General features: G+C 47.5%; 1 protein-coding gene across 1 annotated transcript in view; it reads right to left on the bottom strand.

The window, feature by feature from the left end:
• Nucleotides 1-22,871, bottom strand: part of LOC308147712 (voltage-gated inwardly rectifying potassium channel KCNH7-like) — a gene marked incomplete at both ends in the record, with an annotated part of 57,202 nt that overhangs the window by 18,674 nt on the left and 15,657 nt on the right. The window contains 5 exons of the mRNA XM_080520025.1: nt 4,042-4,256; nt 5,031-5,054; nt 7,146-7,166; nt 7,958-8,437; nt 16,095-16,250. Of these exons, the coding sequence (XP_080376151.1) occupies nt 4,042-4,256; nt 5,031-5,054; nt 7,146-7,166; nt 7,958-8,437; nt 16,095-16,250 (896 nt within the window). The remainder of the gene's footprint in view (nt 1-4,041; nt 4,257-5,030; nt 5,055-7,145; nt 7,167-7,957; nt 8,438-16,094; nt 16,251-22,871) is intronic.

Below are 22,871 nucleotides of genomic sequence, written 5' to 3'. Positions count from 1 at the left end.
ACTGAGAACATGTTGGGAATATGGAAGACCTGATGTATTTGAGCCATTTTGGCTATTATTATTATTATTTTTCTTCTTTGTATTATTATTATTTGTATTACTATAATTTTTATTTTTTACCATTATTATTATTATTATTATTATTATTATTATTATTATTATTATTATTATTATTATTATATCATGGAACTTGGTTCAAGTATTTGAAGAAATTTTTTTTAAACTTTTGGGGCCATTTCATCATTTGATTAAAATGATTTAAACAGTGATTTAACACGTTGCACAGAATAAATGAAGATGTACAGTTGAAAACTTCTACATGAGCAGATGACTGGTGGCACGATTTCACATCAATGAATTACTCAGATGTGAAGCACAGGACGACGAGTGCTTCACGTGAAACGGCAAAGCAGAAACATATTTCGAGGAAAAACAACAATAAAATCGCTTCTTTCCGGTCATCAGTTCATCACTGGATTAAAGTTCAAGATTCTAACGGGAATCGGCGGTTTTATTGCGAGGCGGGAAAACGTTCCAACTGCTTATCAGGACAGGAAATGAACAAACACGGGACGATAAAATTAAAGATGTATGAAATGTCTCCTGCTGCATGGCGGATGGAGACATAACCCATCCCATTGAGCCGACCTGTCACTACGGCTTACTCTGTTATTGCAGCTACCATATATCCCCTAATAGCTTTTACCATCAATATTCCAGCGGCGTCACGGACCATTTAGGACGAGCGTCTCAATAACGTGGAGGTAATTATAGGTGCGGGCAGGCAGATCTGTTCAAGTGCTCCACGCTTGAGTTTTCAGGTCGTGCCGTTTTTTTTGCTTTCCATTCTTCATTATAAGAAGTTTAAAGCAGGATTGCAAAGAAGAAGAGGCAAGACGAGTGGATGAGAGGAAGGGCAGAGCTGGATTCTGGCGTGTTTCACTGCTTTATCGTGTCCCTTGTGGTCTTTCTAACCCGACCTGGTTCAGAGGGCAGACTCAGCGCCCGGGACCATGAATTATCATTACAAGCGCTTCCAACAATGGAGGGTCGAAGACTTTTACCCTCTGATAACATCTGGAATAGACCTGAGACCGAAAGGTGGAATAAATGTGCTCTTCCATCCATCAACCTGGCAACTTATTGCCTGCATGAGATTCTGCTTTTAAAGAGCCGTGCAGGTAAACATCTCATGGACTCGTGACGTTTGTGATCTGTTAATTGAATTAATTAGATACGAGCCGCCAGGAACGGTGGCGAAGGCGAGCGTCCTGCTTGGACCGACGCAGGTTGAACTGGGTTCGCCGCCGTCCTGCTCCGACGCCAGCGGGGGTTAGGAACGGATCCGTCGTCTCAGAACGACGTTATCTTTCCCCGAATTCAATAAAAATGTCGACAAAAGATGTAACTCAACAATAAAGGTCGAGATTACTGGTCCTGGGCAAACATTGAGAATCCACACCGACGCGGATCCGTCGCCCCTCGGCCTGCTGGGAAGCCTGTCGGGGCTCCGTTGGCAGAGTGACGGTTCTGGATTAGCGTCTTGAAGCCAATCTGCGTCTAAATAAAATATCGCGTCTTAATTATTTAACCTGCGTACTGTCGCCATGTGCATTTGGTGCGTGTGAACTCCGGTGGGACGATGGAAAGCTCGTGCTGCGTTTGGCTTCGGGTTCAGTCGTATGCAAATGAGCCGCGGCGTTCTCTCCATCGCCGGCTCTGTTTGGTTTTATTCATAAGAGCCGAGTGCCGCTTCATGTTTCCACTGCCAATCACCGAGGCCGGATCCACGTCCTCCTTCAGACGGGCCAAAGAAGTCGACGGTCACTCTCGGGTGTCCGCGAGGAGTTCCAAGTTTGTGGCTCGAGCGGCTTCCTGGCTGAGGCCTTGACGGCCGCTTCAAACCGACTCCCGATTGGCTCAGAGTTCCTTGCCAGACGTCTGCTGTTCGTCGCAGTCAGGTGTCTTAGAGGATCGTTTGCTGGAACATCGTCTCATCTCCTTTATGCTTTCTGCGTCTATTTGCTGCTGTGATCATTTTCTAGCGGCGAACAGCGTCGCAAAAGCAAAGCACTGAAATGGCAGCGTGTGCAGAGCGCCATATGCTCCGTTACAGAAGGAGCTGGGGCTGGTGGGGGTGGTATGGGGGGGTGGGGGGTGGGGCTTCCACTGTGTCCACAGAAACATGGATTTAATTTGACAGCTAACTTCCAGACAGGCCAATTATTGTTCCACTTGGGAGAGGAGAAGATAACAGCGCGACAACAGCGCCAGCAAAAGGTTAATGAAGACGGTGGCGGGGGGACGAGAGCGGGTTCAGAGTTTAAGGGGATGAGCGCTAACCGAAGTGAAGAACCGTGACTCTGGGCGACTGCTGCTGGCGGTGATTGTTTTACCTGCGCTCGTCATTTTAACTGGCGACCAGTCAGTCCACTGGGGAACGTTGGGTGTTTTATTGTTGCATCTCATGTTCCGGCGTCACGCAGGGAATCGGCACCGGTGTTCAGAAACGTAGCGTTCGCAGCTCAAAGTGATTTAAATTGAGTATGAGAGACTTTTTAAAAACATACTCTCCAAACCCGTCAGCAAAACAAAAGAGAATCAGTCTCAGTACAAAGATTCAGTCGCATTGATTTGAGACTATTTGTGAAAGAGCAATGTCTAACAGGGGATCGTCATGCTCTGTAGAGAAACATCCATTTCTGAAAGTTATTTATTTGTTCCAACCTGCAGCTGGCGAGAAACATTCGGATGTGAAAACGGATTTGAAATTTCAATTTCAAAGGTCAATTTCACTGGCGTGCCGCCAAATGTGACCAGTAAATGAAGCTATTTGACAGGTGTGTATGAAATCTGCGTATCTATACCTGGTAGTTATGAGAACTGCCATCGATTTACCGCTGAAAGATCTTCCGGCAACCAGTAACATAAAAAAGGACCAGCTTCCATTTCTCTCAGGCATTTATTTGGCGGGGAAAATGGATCGACAGGCTCGGTGTCGGTCTGGAGATCCAGTGAAGGATCTTGAAGTTTCCTCTGAGTGCCAACGGGAGTCAATTTCTGCGCCCTCCATCGGTGTTCTTACGAGCAGGGAAGGTGAGGATGACCTCCAACCTCGCAGGTAACTCGAGAATCACGGCCGTCTGGAAGCTGCAACAGGATCCCTGATTGTCAGGTGACAGATGCGTCTGCCGCCGAGCTTCAATTAGTCACGGCGGAGCTCCGGGAGGGCAGCGAGGCTCCCCGTGCCTGACCAACGACTTGCAACGCCACGCGTCCCCCTGCCCCTGTCTGCACCTCAGACCGTCAACAAATACATTATTAATAGCCGAAGACGTAAAGACCGTTCGGCCCTCGAGGGCTTTCATCTGTGCTCTAATTTTAGGAGGCGCCATCAGTCGCTTCATCGATCTCCTACAAGCAGCCTTGTCCTGCCACACGGTTCAAACAGGGAGCGCAATGCTGCTGTTGGGACTGAATTCCAATGTCACGGTGGTGCCATCAGACGTCAGCTAATATGAAAATATGTATTCATAAGATAGATAAAAAAAAAAAAGGATTTTCCAGTCCTTATAGTTTGATGGTGAGACTTCAAGGCCTAAAAAAGTACATTATTAGGAGGCAACATGATGCATTGGTCACATTTTCTTTCACAATTTAATTTAAAAACAGAAGATTTTTATTCTTTTCACACACAGAAAGTTTCTTTTTTACACAGGAACTACTTTCAGTTGTGGGCTCTATTTTATCTTTCTACCCACAAATAAACAAAGTAAGTACACCTGGATCTTAACGGGGAAGTTTCAAGACATGAATGAGGCAAGAAAGCCGATGCACATATTATCAAGGTTTATCTTAGATCAATCAGAAAAATCAGATTTTTCCGATATGTTTTTTTTTTTTTTACAGCTCGTTATCTATTGGATTAAATCATCTGTCCTTTTTAAAGGCGCCGTCTTTTTCTAATGAGTGCAAAGGACACGACGTGGCCTCGGTAGACGCCTGGAGCCCCGCCGGTGCCCACTGCGAGCGCCATCTTACCTGCGTGACCTTGTCCGTGACGTTGTGCGTTCGGTCCTTGACCTTCGGGGCGATGATGGTCTTCTCGGACGAGGGCGGCGACGGGCACTTCTTGTCGTTGTTGGCCTCGGAGAAGTTGAGCGTGATGAGCGGGATCCTGTTGATGGTGCTGTACTTGTTGAGGTTGGAGTCGGACGTGGAGCCCAGGAGGCTGGACTTGATCTGGCTCAGCGGCCCTGGTGAACAAGGCGGAGAGGGAGGGTGTCGTCACTCGGCGCCGATACCTGCTAATTTCATGGGGGCTGCTGTTGGCCTGTACAGACGCTGTGAGTTGTGAACGCCGGAGAACAGTTCCGTGTTCATCCGGGATTACCGTGACATGGGTGGTGAGCATGGGGTGACCCGCACTTCTGGAATGGGTTCCACCACAACACAACACAACACCGAGGAAACAACAGATACTGAAATACAAACTGTCCAGCCTCTGACTGACCCGTCTAGGATGAACGGGCCTTTCAAAGTTTCTCATTAAAGGATAATGGAGAACACCGCTGGTGACGGAGGAGAATGCCTCGATGCACCGACCAAACAAAAGCCACTTCGCACTGCTGGTGCGACCGTCAAAACGTTCCCTCATCGTACAACTCGAGCAAATAAAAAGCTTTCTGCTATCTCGTGGATGCATTGAAAAACACGTGATGTCACTGCACAGACCAACATGTGTGTGTGTGTGTGTGGGGGGGTGGGTGTGGTAGGGGGGGGTGGAAAACACACGATTGCTGAATCAGGTTGGGTTGGTCGGCCACAACCCTCCTCTGGACAGAACGGTGACTGAAAGTGAAGGACGGGGAAACAGACAGCTGAGGATGAAGAGTTTTGGTTTGCATGCACTGCTTGGGAACATGCCACAGTCAGGAAACGTCAGAGCGGTCGGACAAAAACAAACAAACAAACAAAAAAAAGGAGCTGAAAAGAAAAAGGTACAAAAAAAAAAAAAGCCAAAGCCATACCCCCAGCCATCCAGGAGCGAGACACTAGCAAACCAGGAGAGAAGGAGAAGAAGAAGGAGAAACAGGAGGGAAAGAGGAGAGTGGGATTATGGAGGGGGTGCCGGGATTAAAGCGCCAGTAGTCAGGAATACAAACAGGAGCTGCGCTAACATGGACACCGAGCCGCTTTCCCCAAAGGAGACATGTTATGATCACAAGATGAGGCAAAATGAGGAAAAATAGCAATGAACTAATGGATATAATTGATACATATATTTCGAAAATATAAAGAATACAATGAATAAAAGCTCAAATGAATTGAAAATAAATGAATAGGTATAATATAAAATGGCCTTATATTAATTAAGAAACTAAGTAGTTGCACAGATGTTAAACGACAGATGATAGATTGTTTGATGAATAAAATACTAATCTGCCAGAAGATGAAAATTAACTTGTGAAAAAAATGAAATAAAGCTATGAAAGTTTTAATAAACTTGCACGGACTGAAATATAAACTATTAAAAAACAAATAAATATATATGAATTCACAACAGGTCTGATCAGTGAACTAAAACGTTTTCTTCTGCTGTTGAAAGCAACGTTTGAATTGTGGCCCATGTTTCAATCATCACCAATACAAACAGAGACTGGAACTCAGGTGGTCTGTAGAACAACATGCAGGGATAAAACATTTAAATCAGACAATGGCTCCATTTCTGCTGCTTCTTCACGTCACGCCTCTAATTCAGCTCCCGTTCATCTCCATTTCACTTCACGAGCACCACAGCCGCCTAACGAGCCTCCGAATAATAATCATAATGACTTTATTTAAATCTTAAATCAAACATGACTACAGGGGGCACATTTATGCCATTACAGGCAAAATATTACACGATATGCGCGATTTATTTATAATAATCAAATTACTTGCCGCTATTTCTTCCGTTTATTCGTCCGTGCCTTAAATAATGAAGCTCCCCGCGAAATAAATCATTAAAAGACTGGTTTCAACACAGGAAACGGTCGGGGTGAACTGTGAGATAATGCTTTAACAGGACTGTTTGGAAAGGAGAGATCGGTCTGTTTTCATTTTGTCAGGGTTTTCTGCAGCTCACAGGAGCAGAGATGCCGATGCTGCATCAGCTGGAGACGGAAAAATAGCCTCAAGTGCTGCAACCCACTAATATCTTCCACTCAATGTGATGGCGAGGCGGCTGCATCGCCAGAGATGGCAAACAGGTTGCCAGTACCATAGAAAACAACTTGCAGTGCCGGAAATGGAAAGAGAGCGTCCAGAACCAGACACAGCAGCGCCGCAGTCTGGTACTGCAGAGCAGCAACGAGGGACTTAAAGAAAAGTGAGTCCCGGAACTCCAACAAGCAAAGACATGCGGGGGCAGAAGGTATCAGAGCCTCTGGCTTCAGAACCAGAGGTGGAAAGCGACTTTTCATCCCGATCTCGTCGTTTAGCATCGACGTAAGCACAGCGACTACAGCATAAAGAATGGTGGCGGCTCTGCGAGACAAATTGGAAAAACGTCAAATACATATTGTTGGATCTCAACATTTCCAAAAAAATCCAGAGTGTGGGGAAAAAAAAGAGTGAGTACTTATAGTGCAAACTGCATGCGGCACGAGCACTGCTGAGCTTTCCACTGCAGCCCATCAGGGAGAAAAACAAGCATTTGAATTGCGTCTCTTCGTTCACTAAGACGTGGCAGCAGGGATCCAGAGGTTGCGCAGAAGAAAACTGAGGCTACAGACAGTAGGAGGCTTCATTTTGTGTGGCTTCGTTGATTTCCTTCAATGAAAACAGGCGGTGGAGGAGATTTTAACGCGTTGCTTCATGCAGGCGCGTGCAGAGGTCAGGGAGTGTCTTTGTTCTTGTTCATACCCCCCCACCACCACCACCCCCACCACCGGGTCAGGGGGCGTCGTGCACACCCCAGACGCAGGCATTTAGTACCAGCGCCAGTCTTTCCACGCAAACTCACAAACACACTCGTCAAGTCAAACCCGTTAAGGCGTCCAGCATGCATCCCGTGTGGGAAACGCATGCAGCAGGCAGAGTCTGAGCGCCACACATCCAGGACACATGCGAGGCGAGGATGCAGCGCGCTGCATCGCGGTTACCTTTGAGATTGCGACCATTGTCTGTGATGGCAGCAGGGGGGAGAGAGAAAAGGGGGGGGGAGGAGTGCAGATGAGAGTGGATTTTTTTTTTTTTTCTCTCTTCTTCTTCTTTCCTATGGTGATTAATGGGGTCTGGCATTAAACCCCCACTAGTGTGCCCGTGAACAATTCATTACAGTGAAGGAGACGTATTACGGTGTCGGCCGTGGGGAGCTGTTTGAATGAGCGGTGGAGATAAGGAGGCTGGGGAGGACTGATTGGCCGGGAGGAAACGAGGCCAGTCTGGGGCGCTTTTCCCTCCAACCAAACGAGGGCCAAAAGGCTAATGAGCGATCTGGACTCCAAGGAAGATCCATCGCACGGAGTTTGGATTGTGACTCTCTATAAAACTTATTAAGCGGCCGGCTCATCACACCTCCCCCATCTCACTTCATCAATAGACACCCTCATGACGAGCAACGCTTCATGTACTGAGTAATGACTTTGCATCAGGTCAGGTGAAATATACAATAATGTCGTGGGATTCTGCAATAAAGATGTGATCTGAGCTACAGACACTTATGCAGACGATGTTAACGTGTTTGTTTCCCATCCCTATTGCTTGTGACTTTGTGATCCTGTCCTCCGGGTATGAAACATTGAGGCTGTCAATTGGTAGATCATGATAATCATACTATTTGTAGCACACGTGTCGTCCATGTCGATCCTGCGATGACGTGCCGCCACCGTTCGCATTAGATATCAATACGGTTGTGAAGAATTGGCATCCTCCACTGGGTTTGAGGCCGACGGTGCCGAGCGACGTCTCCTACCTTCGCTGGCGTGTCGATCCCTGAACGGCATCTTGGAGTTGGCCCCGAAGCCTTCCATGTCGTGTACGGAGGACGCCCTGCGGATGCTGCACATGCTCTCCCGGGAGGCGGTCGGCGTGAGGCCGGGGATCGACGGCGCCGTCACCAGCGTGTCCTCCTGGCTCCGCTGCGTCTGCGCCACCGCCGCCCGGTCCGGGTACGCCCGGTCCCACGGGCCTTTGGGCGACGAGTGGTCCAGAGGCCCCGACACGGGGGTGGAGCAGTGGCTGGGGCCGATGAGGGCGCGGGTGTCGTTGGCGTAGGAGGGGCTGCAGCTCTCGCGGGTGGCGGGGAGCTGGTAGTCCCGTGTGGCCACCGAGCCGTCGCTGTGGCGAGGGGAGTCCACCATGACGGCATCGGGGTCCTCCTGGGGCAGGGACTGCTTGCTGATGCCCAGGAGAGGGAGAGCCGGGAAGCGGAAGCGGAAGAATCTGCCTTTCCCTGATGGGGGAGGGAGAGTGAGCAATACTGTCAGAAAGAGTCACGACCAGTTGAATATCAACACAGAGAAGCAAATAAAGCAGGGGCAGGAATTTCATTTATCAGTTATTTAATGTTTCGGTGCAGCAAGTCAATCATAACAAGTCTTTAATGCAATAATTCAATTGTATTGTTTGAATTAATTCAAACCACAACCTTGACTAGGTTTAGCTCTTTCGGTCACGTGACACTGGCCTTCTCAAATAGTGCAAATGTTTATTCTCTATACGCACAAGTCAAAGGACAACAATTACTTATCCAATAGTTCCCAAATCACTCTTTAAAATGTAAGAGTTTATCTTCAACAAAGCACACCTTTTAGCACCGATCACTACGCCGTCGTCTGCATACGTGGAGACGAGGTGACGTTAAGAGAAAGAAACTGAACGCTTTTATTGCGACTTGTGAGGCAGTGGGTAGCGTCTGGCGGAGATCACGAGTCGTTAAAACAAAACGAGCTTTAATGAGTCAGTGGGATCTGACCTCGCGCTGCGTTTCCACCGTGTTTGTAACAGGCCTGGCTGCTCGTCTCCAGCATCCCTGCTGGATGTCTCGCACTCACGCGCCAACAGTGCTGAAAGAGCAGCGAGCAGCTATCTTTACGAAAATATAAAAATAAAAAATGAATTAGAAAAAAAAAAAATCCTAGTAGATCAAAACAAATGCCTGCTCCGCCTCGGGCATCTGTTCAATCTTCAGTTTCCTTCAATTATTCAGAGAGCGTAGAACTATAACTGTAGAGCTTCGTAGAAGAATTGGTCCAGTAAATGAGTGATTTATAACTCCCGAGGACAAAATGCGCGGAAAGCGAGTTTTCATACGCAACTCCGCCACATCACAAGTTGGTGTGATGCAGGAAAGGGCTGAGGAGAATCGCGCAGTCGACGTTCAGCACACGCGCAGCTCGCAAATCCTCGCGCACGGGCATCGCATGTTATGTGCAAACATGTCAGGCGACGGGCAGTCACGCTCGCAGGATGTCGCATGGAGACGGCAAACTGCAGCCTTCATGTTGTGAATCATTTAGCTGCCTGAACATATGTCATACATGTCGGGATGCCGCCACAGTGGATCTGGTGCGGAGCAGAGAGGAAGCTGGTGAGGCCAAATGAATACTGTTCAATAAGGAAAAAGAAATACAATTTTTTTTTTTTTTAAACAATGCTAAGGCTGAATAGTGATCAGAAACCAAAGCGCTTAAGTGAGAAATCTTTAAAGCAGCATCAGAAAACCCATGGGAGCGTTTTAAAGTGGATCCTGATCCAAATCCATCTCCCAATTTTTTTATTCTTTTATGCATTCTAATTATACCGAATTGGCAATTTGTGCAAGAAATTCTTCCGTCTTCTCCAGTGGTGCCAGTAATTCTGAGCTGCACTCGCCCCGCTATCTGCAAAGAGCGAAATCGTTAAAGACGCGCTCAGCCACACAAAACGTGCTAAATCAAAAAAAAAAAACAACAAAAAAAACCTAAACGGAGGGAGCGTCTGAGCTTCAGCAGCTTGAGTCTTTATCTTCCTCGACGCTTCTTTTGCTGGAGGAAGACTGACAGGAAGGAGAGAGAGAGAGAGAGAGAGAGAGACTAATTTTAGACACAATGCTGAGTGTGTTTGGGTCAGCGTGGCGTGTTTAAATTAAGCCGCCGCCACCGCCGACGTCGGAAATAACCATTTGCATTCAATCAACGAGCGGCGTGTGAAGCTCACGGCAGCGCTGCAGTGCGACTAAACGAGCCGTCCCCCATCGGCCAGATGAAATCAAGTCCGTCCCGACCACGCCGTGACGGTGGAACGCGACCGCGGAAATGCCGCCTCCGATCCATCGCTCGGGCTCACCTCGACCCGGGAGGCTCGATAAATGATAAATTCCCGCCCTTTCCCAGTCGCGACACGACAACGCTGACATTTTTTACCGCGTAACGGCACCGTCAATCGTGGGCCGCCGCCGTTAAAGAACTGACACCTTTGCACAATAATGAATGGCGGCACGCGCTCGGAGCACGGCGCCTAATTACTGCGCCTGGAGGATAAGCATACATTATAGCCCACAAATCTTTTAATTAGCTCATAATTCAGTCACGGTGTGTGTGTGTGTGTGTGTGTGTGTGTGTGTGTGTGTGTGTGTGTGTGTGTGTGTGTGTGTCTGGTTAACAGGCAGCCTGCAGGAGGCTTTCCGTGCCCTCGTAGCGAGGCTCTCCTTCCCAGCAGCGGCTCTGCACAGCCACTGGACGCACGCCGGCCCCTGTTGCTATGATACCGGACGGTATTATTTGCATTGAATATTAATGAGGGTTCTCAGATCCTCACGGCGGGGAGAGAAATGTCTGCGGAAGGTGAGCGTGACTCACATGCCAGGGGAGCTTGTTTGTGCTTCTTGTGACTTTTCATTTCCGATTTTTTAGTCATTTATTTATTTATCTATTTGCTGACGTTAAACACGAACGGGGATAAAACGCCAACGCGCTCACGAGCGGGTTGGCGTGCTCCGTTCCCTCACCTCGAGGGCTGTTTACCTGCGCTCCCAGACCTCCGATTCGGCGCCAGCTCGGGAGAATAAGGCGGGTATTTCCGCCGTGTCCTCGCTCGTTTATTAAGACGGAGTAATGAGAGGATGATTGCAACGAGCCGGAGCTGCTCGTACTGATTTTTATGGTGGGTTTTTTTTCTTTTTCTTTTTTTCCTCATTAGGCAGCTGTCAGCAGAGAGTGGCGGCACCTTGGGGTGACAATTACATGTGATTTTAAGTAGAAATCTAAACATCGGAATGGTTTGTCCCATCCTGACGGTTGGCGAAAGCCACATTCAGGCTGAGCACATCGCCATTGATTTTTCAAACCAAATCCAATACTGAACTACACGTTCAGTTCAAATTGGGAGATATTACAGTTAAACTGTTCTCCAAATCCAATTTTGCAGCTCTTCTGAGAAGAAAAAACCACATTTGATTCAGCAAAAAGTGCTGAGAAGGAAAACTACGTTCCTGTGGAAAGGTCGCAAGGGAATTGACAAATGCAGCAACTGACCAAGCATCGCAATCGAAAAAACAAAAACATTGACTGACTAAGCAACTAGTGAATGAGCCATCGTTAATTAAAGATCTAATTAAATAACCAAAGTGACTGAAAGCTCGGCCAAAATGTCGTGACAGAGTGTTGAATTTGATAAAAGATGAGCTAAAAGTGGATAAATCAGAGTTTATCATCCGTAAAATAGCCATGTGCAGCGTGATGTCCTTCCTACCGCCGCTATTATGACGACATCTAGCTGCATTATGAAAACTGTTTGTGAGGTCGTCGTTGTTGGACATTTCCATTGTTCTACTGTATCCCTGCTGCAGGCAAAAGAAAAATCAAAGCAATTCCACGCTCCCAGCGAGCAACAGCAGGTCTCACCATTCCCAAACGCACATGAAAGTATCACCGTTCCTCTCTGGTGTTTCTAAATTAGCCTTTTTTTTCTCCCTTTCGCCACAGGAGCCTGATGAACCGGAGCACGAGGCCTCTACCAAATTCTATTTGGAATTCGAAAAGGAAATCACTGCGCCATTATGCAGTACACGGACCGTCTTCACCTGGACGTCAAGCTGTGGGTTCAATACAAAGCTGGAGCCGACGCGGGGAAGCCTTATTATCAGGATGAGAACACGAGGAGAAAAGCAGTGAGTAAAAGGTTAGAGAACACTGGGGGACTCCAGTCGTCTGTGGGCGTCGTCCAGCTCATGGCTCAAAGTGGAGACTCGTTTCTTTTCCTCTTTTCCCCAGTTGATTTGGCGAGATAAAATAAAACTTTGTCTTTGAATTTAATGCTCCGTTCGTCTCGACGCGGTGAAAGTGAAAGCTGGAGCCAGCTGCCGTTTGTGTGCGACAGCTCGGAGAATAGAGGAAGTGCAGAATGTCCACTAATGTCTGATCCTGACTCCAGGATTTAATCACTGCGTGACGTCTCCAGCACTTAAATCCCTAAATTAACGTTCAATCATTGTATATTAGCAATAGGCGATAAGACGAGGTGTTTAAAGGAGAACTGCGACGGTCTGGGGCCCCATTCACCGCCACGACACCAGATGGTTTCAGAGCCGTTTTAATTCCTGAAGTATGTCACCGGTGGCCAATCCCCCGTCGTGAGAATAAAGGTAGACGGGGTCCTTAAAGAGGCGAGTCACAGGCCCAGTTTACCGATTAAAATACCTCACAAGATATTCAGTAGCTCCTCGGGCCTTAATTAGAATTAATTTGGAGTCAGGGTTAATAATTATTATTAAAATCATACGTATGTTTAGAAACGGATCCTGCAGAAAAGCTCATTTCACCATGTGGCCGCTGAGGTCGATGTATCAACAATAACAACAATTCATTGGCGAAAACAATGAAATGTAGATGTAATGTTAAAATGTCACCTGTACTGGAAATGACAAGACGAGTTGAAAATTGGAGCGTGAAAGTGTCAAAAACCAACTTAGAAATATCGAGGATCATGATATGAAGTCAAGAAAAAGAATGAAAATATTGAAAATACAGATTTGGCTTTTGGTGTCGACAAAAAAATGAAGGACAATATCAAGAATTGTACAAATGAAACAGTTGAAATGAGTCTAGAGTCAAACCAATTCAAGAATAATGAGAAACGATGGCCGTATGGGCAGGTAAAGAACACTATTTGACTGTTCTGCTTGTTCATTTCCAGAGAAGATTCAGGAAAAATCCCAAACGGCCTGATTTCAAATGCTTTCAGCATCGGATCCGAACTCATCTGTGGCGTCGGCGCCCCCGATTTCCGCTCATCATCTCCCGCCGACGCTCGGCTTCTTACAAGCGGAGGACGTTTTGAATTACGACGCGGCACGCCGGCACACGCAAGATGGATTCGGAAGTGACGGAACGACAACCGATAAGCTGCGCCTAATGCATTCCCCCGGAGGGCGCGCAGATAAAGCCACACACAGATCGGCTCTCCGGCATCACACCTCCTGCTCACGCTGCGGAATAGTAACACAACGGCTCCCATTTACATCTGGAGCAGCGTATTCAGCGGGGGGGGGGGACGCTCCTGTGAATTATGCAGTTATTCGTGATTTGTGACCTCTGTCCGTCTGCCGCCGGGGGGAAAAACAAAGTGCAATGGCAGCTTTCGTGTCGAGGAACGAGGCCACGGAGAGTGGACAGACGCAGAGGAAGTGTCCAACATTGGGACTTGACCTTGGAAGGGAATCTGAACATGGCGAGCAGAATCACACGACTGAGATATTCAGGTCGGTCCTGGGAGGTCGGGGTTGCCCTTCAGCGCCGGCCCAACTCCCCAAGAGAAGCTCCAGACTCAGCAGTCGCATAAAAAACTCAAGTCTTCATCCTCCACGAGGGGAACCGTGGTCAGTGTTGTGTTGGCGTTTCTGCAAGCTGCAATGTCTATTTATGTAGCAGACTATTTTTCAAAAGCGCCCTTAATTTCTTCCTAAGGAATAGCTCCAGAAGATAAACGAGCTGAAATTACAAAAAAAACTAAGGAAAATGCTTCAACAAGTAAAACGGCTGAAAGTGTTCAGATTGGATAGAAAAGGGATAAAATCGCCTCTCAAAACTACTCAGATTTAAAAAAAAAATTTAAAAAGGCAAAAAAAAGCTATAAAATTACTAAAAAAGTTGGCTAAAATAGATCAATTTGGAAATGTTATTAAAACTGGGAAAATTACTACATTTGATTAAAATAAAAAAAAAATACTATAATGTAAGTCACTACAAACTCGTAGAACTGTTAAAAAAGTAATCAAAGATCTCCAAATTGAAGTCATAAAATGTTATGACTTCAAAGCATTGTACATTTTTTTGCTGTACTTTTTCTTTATTTCAGCCTTGTTGTTGGCTGGAGGCAAATTTCACTAGCATTTATTTTCCTTCTACCTTCACAAACCTGCAGCCCGATGGCATGATGCTGCCACCGCCATGCTGTGCAACAGAGACAGTCAAATCAAGCAAAGTCTCTTGCCATCAGCGTGGTTGTATAAAAACTCCCGATTAATCATTGTGTGTAAATCGTGCTCAACTGCAACCTCATGCAAAGCGATCAGACTCTTGGTTTGCATTTGTTTTATCGGCGATCGACGCAGAGCAATAATCTAATATAAAATCATCTCATAATTTGCATGGCTTCGTGAGCCTTCCCGTCTCACGCGGGGAAACATGTCCTCCGTCCTCCGTGACGAGCGCCAGATGATCCAGTCAGTTTAAACAAGCAATGTAACGACGGAACATTACGCTGCTCACGTACTCCCGTGGTCTCACTCTCTCGAACAGAAGACACTCGCTTATACACTCAATCCACGCATGCCGACCCCCCCACCCCCACCCCCACCCCTCCTTCCCCCCATGAGGCGATTCAGCCTGTTAGCGAGCCTCATCCAATTACAGTCATCCGGAGGTGACCTCTGCTCCTCCACGCTGCCGCTTTATATGTCACCCGCAGAACGTGGAAGGAGAGAGAGAGAGCAACTCGTCAAGGGGGGGGGGGGGGGGGGGGGGGTTAGGGGGGGGCATGGCGATTGCGTTGGAGAGCGCCGCAGGGGAATGGCATCACACGCTATTACACCGACAGCTCTGGGAGGAAGAGTCCTCGGCGGCGCTGCTCCGCTGGTTCGTCAGGCCGTCCTGCCAGGCAGCGAGCTATAATTGGGCCAGACCTTTGAGATGATAGCAGGCGGACACATCAGTGTCTGCTAAATGCTGGTGTCAACATGCCAAAGGAGACGTCTAACAGGGAATTCCTGCGCCGGGTGATAACGTCGGCGTGTGCAGATGTAGCGCACAAGCAGCAGATCAGTGCCGAGCGACGCCGCGGATCAGACATTCCTGGATAGTACATGTAAAAAAAAAAAAAACAACCTTTTGCTATAATGTGAACCCGTCTGATGCTGACACTGTTTCAGTCATTAACTAATATGACAGCAACTCCCACAAACTGGAAAAGCAACGCAACCTTGCAGTAATGCTAACGCCAAACACACAATCCTCATCTTACATCTTCCCTTTTTCCATGGTTGATTCGTCGCAGTGGAGTACCACCTGGTGCATCACTGGGGACTCCTTGGTTTGTTTCTTTCTGCTGAATTCAGTTTTGAAATCTTTTACAATCTGACTAATATATTTCAAAGTCCTGCGCCAACAACCGCAAAACATCTTACGAGTATCATAAAATAAAAACGATGAATTACTGGGATTCTCAGCTCGCGTTCAGACGTGAATGGGAAGTCCCTCAAGGAATGGCGTCAAATCACTAAAAGCGTCACAGAGCTGCACTTTCAAGCAAGATCAAAGTTCAAACGTCCGCAACTTTAACTGTGACATCATCTCTTAAATGTAGTGAGTCCACACTGCCAGCAGTCGGAGCATTAACGAGGCAGCTTTTCCCTGTGAGAAGGAACGAGTGCGACACTAAAACGGGGGTCACGTCAAGCCTTTAAGACTCCGGAGGAACAGGTAAAGGCGGGAGATGATGAGGATGCGGGAAAAGGTTACAAGTAAAAGGTGAGACGGCTGCTCTGCTGCTCCTCCTCCTCCAGGCCGACGCCGCGGTATTTGTTAGACGACAGGATTTTACAGAAATTCTGACTTATGCACAGCTTTACTCACGCTGCTCAGCTTTGGAAGGGGAGGTGTGGTTGAGTCTCTCCAGGGAGTCGCTGCTGCCTTCGTCCAGGATGTAGTCGAAGTTCAGGATGAACATCATGACCACGCCCTCTTCGTTCTTCACCGGGATGATGTGGGTGGCGCACAGGAAGTTCGAACCTGCACAAGCGCAAAAAGAAATTGGCTTAAAGCAACTGATAATTCTGGATGCAAACCTGCTGACGTCGGGGGGGGGGGGGGGGGGATAAACCTGCGTGTGATCCATTTATCAAACCTCTTGTCTTTGAGTCTCACAAAGCCGCTCCTTCAGGTCGACACGCCACATTCCTTCAATCGCTTCATTACTGTTCGACAGCGTCGATCAATCACATCGGGATGTCACTCCGTCCCGAGTTAAAGCGACGCGAAAGCTTTGCAGTTGCAGCACAGTGCCACCCTGGAGCTTTGCGTTCGCACTCGGTGACATTCAAACATCTTATCCCTGATAAGGCTGGTGTGTGCAGAAATAAAACCAGGGTAGAAAGGTCAAGAGGTCCACAGAGAGCAAGGCCTCTGGAGCCCAATGATTTCATAGACGCAGACATGCCCTGTGTGTGTGTGTGTGTGTGTGTGTGTGTGTGTGTGTGTGTGTGTGTGTGTGTGTGTGTGTGTGTGTGTGCTGCACAGTTTAGTCTGGTGAAACACACTGCGAACATCCATTTAAGACAAGTTCACGTTAATACATTATCCAATTACTGGAGACAGGAGATCCAAATGTCACAGGAATAACAAAGCAAGCGCGAGTGTTCCTCCCTGCAACAAGGAGAAATAAATGAACAGCTCTCTGTTGTTAAAAGCCAATTATGTGGCGCTGGCTCCACAGTGGGAGGTAAATTTAAGGAGGCCCCGCCTGATTCATCAAGCAGGAGACACGGCGGTCAAGGGAGACGCAGCCGCGCAAGTCAAACGCCAACTTAATCTTCCGTACTTGACTCAACGGGCTCAGATCGGCGAATGCGTAGCGACAAAACGATCAGAACAGCAGTGTACGTTAAATATCTCTGGAAGACGCTCGCTGGAGCATCAAGCTCCGAGTCCTGCTGTCACCACCAGGCTATTTATAGTCCGCCCAGCAGGCATCCTGCCCACAGCATTTCTTTTTCTCGACACGCTCGATCCTCGCTCTTACTCACAATAGTAAGCACACGCACAAGAGCGACCGGACATCGAGCTAACGATTGTGGAATCCCGGCTTTCGCTGCCTATTGAGTGGCGTCAGGCAAGCAGCTACCTCACCAGCTCGGGGGGGAGGGGGTGATTTATGCTTCGGGGAGCCCCGATTCCGCTGGGCGAAGCAGGACGCTGCCCCTGGTAGTACATCAGTGTCACCATGAGGGGCTCCGGCCATTAATTGCAGTCAGGTGGGGCGGAGGTGTGACGCCGGGGCGACCGCGTCTTCACTTCCAAGGAGTTTGGACTGTAAGGCAGGAGGGAATGCCCACTGTACACCGCAAACAGAGGATTCGATGATTTAAATACACTCCGAATATCAAACCAAACTCCTTGATGTCTTCCAATTTGTTGTTATTGCAACAGAAACTCGCCAGTTCTTTTTTTTTTTTTTTAATCCCCGCGAGCACAAAGAGCAGCGTCAACAGCGAGGAGAGTACTATTATTCGACTCGCATTATTTGCAAATTAAAATGATCGTGTGCGTCGCCATGGAAACAAGTGATCCCTTCAAAGAGAGTAAAACTTGCTGTGCCAAGTTGGATATTAGTTTCATTTGTCGCCGGAGCAGAGCAACTTTGAGATTTTTCTCTAAAGACGTTTTCTTTCCGACAGAACGACGAATGAACACTGCGGTTGCATCTTCGCTTCAATGCCTTCACAAATAAAAAAAGAGACCATTACTCATCCAAAGTTGCTAAGAAACAACAGATCAAAAACTAAAACAGCACAAAAAGCCTTTAAAGGAATAAATGAAGTCCTCAGTGACAAAGGCAGTAAAGTCACTTCAATTACCAGAGGCACCAACATGTAATAATGTGTAAGAATTGTCGATGCACCTGAGAGTTCCTTCCTCAGACGACCATCTAACAGGAGCAGGCTAAACAATAAGAGCATGCAATGTGCAAAATACGAAACAAAAAATCTACATATCACCGAAAAGTTGTCGTTCTTCTAAACATTTGCGAAAATGGCATCGTTATAATCAAACTACACACGACTGTTAAGAAAAAAAAACCTGGAGAAATAAACCCGATTTTGCTGCATAAACATTGTTTCGGTACGTGTGCGAGAGGCAGTCATTTTTCTAAGCCGCTTCTTGTGGTTTCAACCATTTCTGTACATTTTTCCTGCACGTATGAAACATCCAGGCAAAGCGGCAGGTTGTCAGTGGAAGTAAACAACCCTGTCCGCGTTGAGCGCAACTCTATTTTCTTTATTTGCATTGAGTCACGGCGGGTTCGCCAAGAGGTGACTTTGGAAACTCGGCATTTATCAGCCGCGGTGAAAGGCAGCGTGCGCCAACCATTCTTCAATTTTAACGTCACATTTGTCACTTTGAACTGCGAGATAGGTCGTTTTTTGTTTTTTTTGTGGTTTATTTATTTATTTTTTTCCCAAAGACTGCCTGGCAGCCACTTTGCTGCTCAGAGTATTTGATCCTCTCTGGTATTGAGTTTCATGGCTGTGTGTGTGCGTGCAAGGACACGCACACGCACGCTCGCTTGCATATTTGCTTCCCAGCCACACTTATGCAAACTAAACTGCCTCATGCCAACACAGGTGCAATGCTTCTGCCCTGTTGTGCTTTAACATGCGCCCATGCGGGGGATTACGCTTCTCCACAAACGGACACAAAGTCGAATTAAAGTACGTTCGCCGCAATTCCTCCAAGACGGCCAACTGAATCCGCTGCGGCGTAATCGAAGTGAAGGTTGAACGAAGGTCAAATAAATCCACACAACCGAGGAGCGATAGGCGTGGTGACCTCTGCGGGGACGAAACCTCAGCTCTGTAAAGCAATCTGTGTGTACGCATGTGTGCGCGCTAAAAATAAGCCGTGTGGAATCCACAGGCATCTATAATTCACAGGCGTTAAGTATTATGTTCTAGAAAGCATAATGGTCCGACTTGTTTGGGGCAGGACGAGAATGAGGCTGAGGACCCGTGGCACGGCGCGTTTCAGAGATCCGCTTCCCAAATCAGCTCGAAAAAAAAAAAAAAACAAGCCACTCAATCAATTAGTGGCAGGTCTTGTTGAAGCAGCCTCGGTTTCACGCGCCATTCAAATAAATTTGAATTTGAAAAAGCGGGAGTGGGGGAAGTTAGTGCCGGGGTTCAACCACACAGGAAACAATTATCACCTGGGATCGTCTTAAACACAGATTTATTCTTTAGAAAGTGTTCAGTGGTGTCGAGGGCGTCGTCATCCCGCATGCTGCATCTCCAAGAAGCTTCAAACTTCAAAACGATGCACAGAAAAGTCGAGGTTTGGACGTTCCTTTGCTCTTTCTAACGCGGAAGGTACCGACTGCTCTGCTAAATGATACAATTCAATTCAACTAGATTTATGTCGCACCAAATACAACACAGTCATCTCTCAGTGCTTTTAACAGAGAAAAGAGGAAAACCCAACAAATCCACATGAAATATCATTGCGCTGCTCTGCTAACCTGCTTTTAAACAAACTACTATTGTGCTACATTGTTGAGATTCTGCCAATCAATTAACTACTATGTTAACCAACTCATTACTGTGGTAACCAACTCATTACTGTGGTAACCGACTCCACTGCTATGGTAACTGACTCATTACTATAGTAACCAACTCCTCTGTTATGGAAACCAACTCATTACTATGGTAACCGACTCCACTGCTATGGTAACCAACTCATTACTATGTAACCAACTCATTACTATGTAACCAACTCCACTGCTGTGTTGACCAACTCAGCTATTTGGGTAACCGACTCTGTTACTATAGTAACCGACTCCGTTGCTATAGTAACTGACTCCGCTGCTAAGCTAGGCATCCTGCGACGGTGCTAAACCACATGGAACTCTAAATGACTTCCCATTAATGAAATGACCTCCTGCCGTGCTAACGTTCCGACTCCTCCGTTAAATGACCTGCGACTGAGCTTTCAGCCTCTGTTCGCAAACGTGCAAGAATCCAAAAGTGACATTAACATCCTGTTGAATTGAGTTCTAATGGTAAAGGCCCTTTTCTGATGGAGGTTTGAGTTTTGTTGTTTTTGGTCCTAAAGTGTACCGTACGCTCAGTGGTTGTGGGAAACACAAAGATCATTAAGATTCTTCATTATCTGTTTGAACGTATTTCTTTAATGTCTCCGTGAAGCAGTGTGTTTGAACGCTGCTCTATGAATAAACTCGCCTTGCCTTCATCGTTTTTTGTGTTTTAAATCAGATTCCACATGTCTGCATCATGGAAATGTTCCAGATGTCGTGGCCAGATGGGAATTGTTTGTACGACGTCGGGGGGGAACAAGCAAAGGGCTTGTTGACAGCCGGCGCCTCCACCTTGGTGGTGCCGCGGTGAGCTAAAACATATTCAGCGGTTAACGCCGCGTTTATGCTCACCGAAGAGGCGCGCCGGAAACAATCAAGACGAACCTTCAAATCTGCTTTTAAAAACAAGAATGGACCTACTTCCTCTCCGATCTGCGCGTTTCACCTGATTTTTCCCCGTCAGCCGCTGCAAATTTGGATTTCTCCCATTTCCCACTGTCCCGTTTCACGTCAGCTCCCGCGGCTGCAGGCGCTCATGCAAATTTCTGCCTGCCCTGCATGCACATCCTGCCTGAGAGGGGGGTCAAACACACACACACACACACACACACACACACACACAGTCTGCCACAAGCATTAATTAGCACCATGTTCTCTGGAAATGAAAAACTCTCCTACAACATCCAAGACCTGAATATTTATATTTAGCATCCTAACGTGACACATCAGGCGCCATCTCCTCAAAAATGACTTCCTCAAGTTTTGAAAAGACGAGTCAGCGATTCTCCCTCCCCGACTCACATCTCCCAGTCATGGATGGACGGACTGAAGACAGAAAAACACAATCTGTTCGCTTCCTGCTCTAATCCTCCAAGGTTGACGGAGGAAGGGAGGAAGTGCTGACTCGGGGATTCGAGCGAGAGGCGAAGAATCTCAAAACTTTTTTTGCAAGGTGAGAGTGGATGATGAACACGGAGCTGCCAGTCATCCACTCCCACGGGTACTCCAGCAACAAATGCAGCCATGTGGGGGAAAAAAACAAAAAAACAAAAAACAAAACACCACAAAACAAGAAGATTCCAGCCAAGGAAGCAGAAAAACATCACAAGAAGGTCCATCAGCAGGAAGAGATTCCACAAATTGGACCTGCGCGGGTCCAAAACGGGGGAAATTCTTGGTTTTGTTACTTTAGAGCAACTCAAATTGGTGCCTCGTCCACGGCTGTGAGGAAATTCGTCTCACAGGACCCACAGGTTTGAAACTTTGCAGTAACCGAAGCGGCACGGGGAGAAAAAAAAAAAACAAACCTGTTTTTCTTCCCCTGCAGGTATCAAAAAGAAATGCGCTCGAAGAAGCTATTATTTCCCGTGTGCTGTGCCGACTTTCTCCCACGGTTGTGTAACACTTTGATAAGCCGGCTGCATTTGTCGCGCTCGGCCCGCTGTGTCAAAGTCAAGCCTTAAGCCCGAGAGGAAACGCGGGGGTCTTATCGATTTGAACATTTTCCACCGGGCTTCATTTCCTGTCCGCCGCACCGCCGCCCCACCTGGATTAACGGGCGCTACCTGCTAATCTGCTGCTACACAGATGGCTCGACAGGAGACGCCGCGGCGCTGCCCGCCAAGATCGCAGCACGGAGGCTGGAGGGGGAGGGGGGGGGGGGGGGGGGGGGGTCCCCTTTGAAAGCTCTTCAGTCAGATAAAGCCGAAGATGAGAGGCAGAACGTCCACGCCGCTTTGTCTTCAAGCGTCTCTCAAGTGGACAAGCTCGGATGACGACACTTCGTCACGGCGTGACGGAGAAGCGAATAAAGGTGGAAATCCGTGTGATGGGGGTGGGGGGGGACGGGGGGTCGGACCCTCGACGCCCGGAGCAACACGACGACGTCGTTCGCATTCAGTGGCCTTTTGACCTTCAGCGCCAACAGCTGAAGACGAAGTTCAGACGAGGACACGCCAATGCACCAGCTGACGGCCAACTGTTCCCACTGAGCCTGGCCTTCATTACAGGGCTGACCAACACACACACACACACACACACACACTCCATTAATCACACCACCGAGGTTGTGTGGATACGCGATCATTTGAAGCAGGCGTCCTCGCCGCTCCGCAGTGAAAAGGTGACGCACTTCACTCCCAGGGTTCATGAATATTGAATATCTCTGCAGCATGAGAGCAGCTAATTAGACGCCGCCGCCGTGGAGTACTGCAGCAACGGCAAACACAAACACCCACGTCGACGACGTTCATGTGTTTCGTTCTTTGCGAGTCGACTTTCTCGCTTATTTTGTACGTGTTTCTGCGCAGCTCTTCTCGACGCTCTCACTTTTAATGTGTATTTTTGTATTTTTTTTTTTACATCAATTAAAAAAAGATGGCCACTTTATGAAGCACACACGTAGAAGCTAATGCACCTTATTGATCTGATATCGACTACGAAGTAATAGCTGATGTTTTAAGGAAAGGAATCCCATCTTAAAGTTGATTTAGCGTCAGACGGTTGTTTTCCTGCCCACTCTGTAAATATTTAATGAGAAAGGA

This window comes from Blennius ocellaris (genome assembly GCF_963422515.1).
Source record: "Blennius ocellaris genome assembly, chromosome: 24".
Classification (NCBI taxonomy): domain Eukaryota; kingdom Metazoa; phylum Chordata; class Actinopteri; order Blenniiformes; family Blenniidae; genus Blennius; species Blennius ocellaris.
The sequence above is the reverse complement of the archived record's forward strand: the minus strand, read 5'-3'. Positions and strand labels throughout refer to the sequence as shown.